At 35.0% G+C, this 3,281-nt stretch overlaps 1 protein-coding gene across 1 annotated transcript; it reads right to left on the bottom strand.

Moving 5' to 3' along the window:
* Positions 1-270: 270 nt before the first annotated feature.
* LOC104219606 (zeatin O-glucosyltransferase-like) lies at positions 271-1,895 on the bottom strand. Its single transcript, XM_009770303.2, has one exon. The coding sequence runs from the start codon at positions 1,802-1,804 to the stop codon at positions 428-430; it is 1,377 nt and encodes a 458-aa protein (XP_009768605.1). The 5' UTR covers positions 1,805-1,895; the 3' UTR covers positions 271-427.
* Positions 1,896-3,281: the final 1,386 nt, after the last annotated feature.

Raw genomic sequence — 3,281 nt, 5'->3', positions numbered from 1 at the left:
TAAAACCATTGGGAAAATAAAGAATCTTTGATGTCCTACATCAATTGCATAAATAACGGTGCAAAATCTGTAGATTATAGGTTTAAGGTACAGCAAGTTAAAAATCTTGTCGTTTTTACCAAATAAGACTGTAAGAAAACAAAAAACATACGATTATATATGTAGAAAATTTGATATCTTAATTTTTTTATTTGGAAAATCTAATATAATCGTTCAAATGCATGTATGTAACTATGTTAGACTTCTTTCAATTACTCGACGGCCGCCCAATTAATAAAGAAAGCGAAAACATTGACGCTTGTGCTTTGTTCATTTAACCTTGACAAAGTAAAAGTAAAACAAAATTCTACACTCTTTGTGGCACAACATGAAACAGGTTCAAATAACATCAAGTTATATTTACTGCATAAATAACTACAGTAATTTTTTATCTTGTGATGTGTGTGATGAAAGAGTCCATCTCCTTGTGACTGCCACCGCCATCTACAACAGATTGCCTCAACTCTACAGCCCTTTCTCTCATCTTATCTCCTTCTACTGAATCCATCAATCTTTTAACACATTCTTCTACCATAACTGAAGTCACCAACTCTTCTCTGAGTGCCCAATCCTTCAGCACTACGCCAATTTTCAACACATTCGTCACCAAAAACGCATTTCTTGGCTGATCCGAATGCATTGGCCAAGCTATTATTGGCACTCCCATTGAAATACTTTCCATGCAAGAATTCCATCCACAATGACTCATGAATCCGCCTGTCGATAAATGTCCCAAAATTTCCAATTGTGGAGCCCAGTCTCTCACTATAAGTCCTCTTCCTATCACTCTTTCTTCATACCCTTTTGGTAACTCAACTTTTCTAACATCCCCTGTAAAAATATCGCCTTTATCTGCATCTCTCAATACCCATATGAACTTTTGCTGCCTTTGTTCCAACCCAATTGCTAGCTCTTCAATTTCATTATCTGAAAGTGAAGTTGTTGTACCAAAAGACACAAAAATGACAGAATTTGGTTCTTGTTTGTCGAGCCACTCGAGGCATTTATGGCGTTTATTTGAATCTTTTTTGTCATATGGTATCACTGGATTTAATGGACCAACAGCCCATTGTTTATGACTTGCAGATTTTTCTTTTGCAAGCAAATCAAGATACAATCCTTCAATTTCATAGCAAGAATTGTATAAATCGCCAGAGTTAACAAGTTCCCTGAACTCTGTTTGTACTCTGGAAAATTCTGAGAATTCTTGGGTAAAGCAGCCTTCTATTGAAGGAAGGTTTGGCTCAGTAGATTTTCCAGCAAATTCCAGGGCGAGTGAGTGAATATTAAGAGCTGAGATGCTACGAAAGCTATAGCACTCAACATTTGCTATAAAAGGTGCATCTTGAAGGACCCAAGCTATTAAAGAATCATAAATAACTATCACTCGTTTGTTGCACCTCGCGAGTTCACGTAAAAGAGAAGTGATTGGGTCGCGGAGATGACACGTGGCATGAAAAGATGGCATAAGTTGGGATGGAAATTTGGTTGAGGATTGTGGATTAGGAGGTGGAATTTCACAAGATGGGGTGGAAAATTCGTGAAAATGAATGTTAGATATGGAATGTGGGTCCCACCCTTGAACTCGAATTTTTGCTTGACGGGTGTGAGTGGTGGTTCCGACGTAATGGAGTGGGAGGTGATAGGCGGAGATGAGCCGCGAGAGGTGGAGGAGTTGGTTCAGATGACCTTGTGCTGGAAGTGGCACCATTACTACAGCTACCTTCTCTTGGTCATGATTTTCAAGATTGCTAGTTTTAGCCATTGGAGAGATTTTTGTGATGTCTATGAAAGTTGTTATGTGGATATTTAATGGTACAAGATGGTAGGTTGCATTGACAAGTTGTGAATATGTTAATTAAACCATGCCTTTGAATTTCCTAGGGACAGAATATGTCTTGTTCAAACGGAAAAAATAAGAACGAGTTTTTGTGGTCATGAAATCGAATATTCGACTAGAGCAAACGTCAGTAGTGACACCAATTATGAAAATGTTAGGAAGGTTACCGTTTTAAAATTATTTTCAACCCGACAAGATAAAATACTGACCTAATCTTTTCATAGAAAGGTTGATAAGAAAAATTAATTTATTTAGGTACAGTCGTATAGGGGCGTGTATAATTTGGTAAATACCAAATTATCAAAACAAAACCAAATATTTAAGCTAGCTTTTGGCTATAGATTCCCAAATTTGTTTTAAAAAATCTGATTTGGGTATTGTTTGATTTGAAGATGAAAATGTGTTTGGACATCAGTTTTCAAAACATATTTCCCAAATTTATTTTGGAAAAACATGACTTATACCCATAAGTTCTAAAAACTATCACAAATAATCAACAATACCATTATCAATAACATTCATTATATTATCGCAAATCATAGACATGAATATAAATATATTTGGTACACAATTATCATTTTTATAGTGAACAACATGATACATTATCAGATGACCGAGAAGACGAAACAACATTGTTACAAAATAATAAATGGTGGGCTCTTTTATAAAATACAAAAGTTTGGGGCAATTGTTAAAAAATATAATAGTGATATTTTGGCCCAAACCCAGCTATTAAGCTGGTTTTGGGATTTGGGATTTTGTCAAAATGTAGGCAAAATCTATGACCAAACATGTGTTTTCCAAATAAAATTCAAATTTATTTTGACAAAATCTATAACTAAACGGGTCCTATAATATTTGATATTTAATATTTCGGTATTTAGTATGATATTTAATTTAAATTTTTATTAAAAATTAATATTAGGTATGATATTCGGTATTTAAATTTGCCATTGAAGTGTACTACAACCCATGCTATTTCTTCGTCCCAGCACGTTGCATGTCTATTGATACCTTGCCGTAGTAGCATTTTTTGCTAAACTTCAGCAGCAACCTCGCAGTGAAAGAATAAATGTGATACACTTGACCTGCTTATACAAAGGACATATATAATAACAACAACGATTCAGTAAAATCTTATTAGTGAGGTCTGAGGAGGGTAGTGTATACGCAGACCATACTCCTACCCCGAAAAAGTAGGGAGACTGTTTCCAAAAGACCCTCGGCTCAAGAAGACGAAAATACAAAGACACAATATCAGTACATCCAATAGAAAACATAGGAAAAATAACATCATGAAAATTAGAAAGTAGATGCAAAGGAAAAACGATAGACAGTGTATAGACCAGACGCTATGAAAAACGAAATAGTAGTGAAATAGTAGTAAGATACAACATTACCA

Source organism: Nicotiana sylvestris, chromosome 12 (genome assembly GCF_000393655.2).
Source record: "Nicotiana sylvestris chromosome 12, ASM39365v2, whole genome shotgun sequence".
Lineage (NCBI taxonomy): Eukaryota > Viridiplantae > Streptophyta > Magnoliopsida > Solanales > Solanaceae > Nicotiana > Nicotiana sylvestris.
Note: the sequence above shows the minus strand (reverse complement) of the source record. Positions and strands in the feature narration are given on the sequence as shown.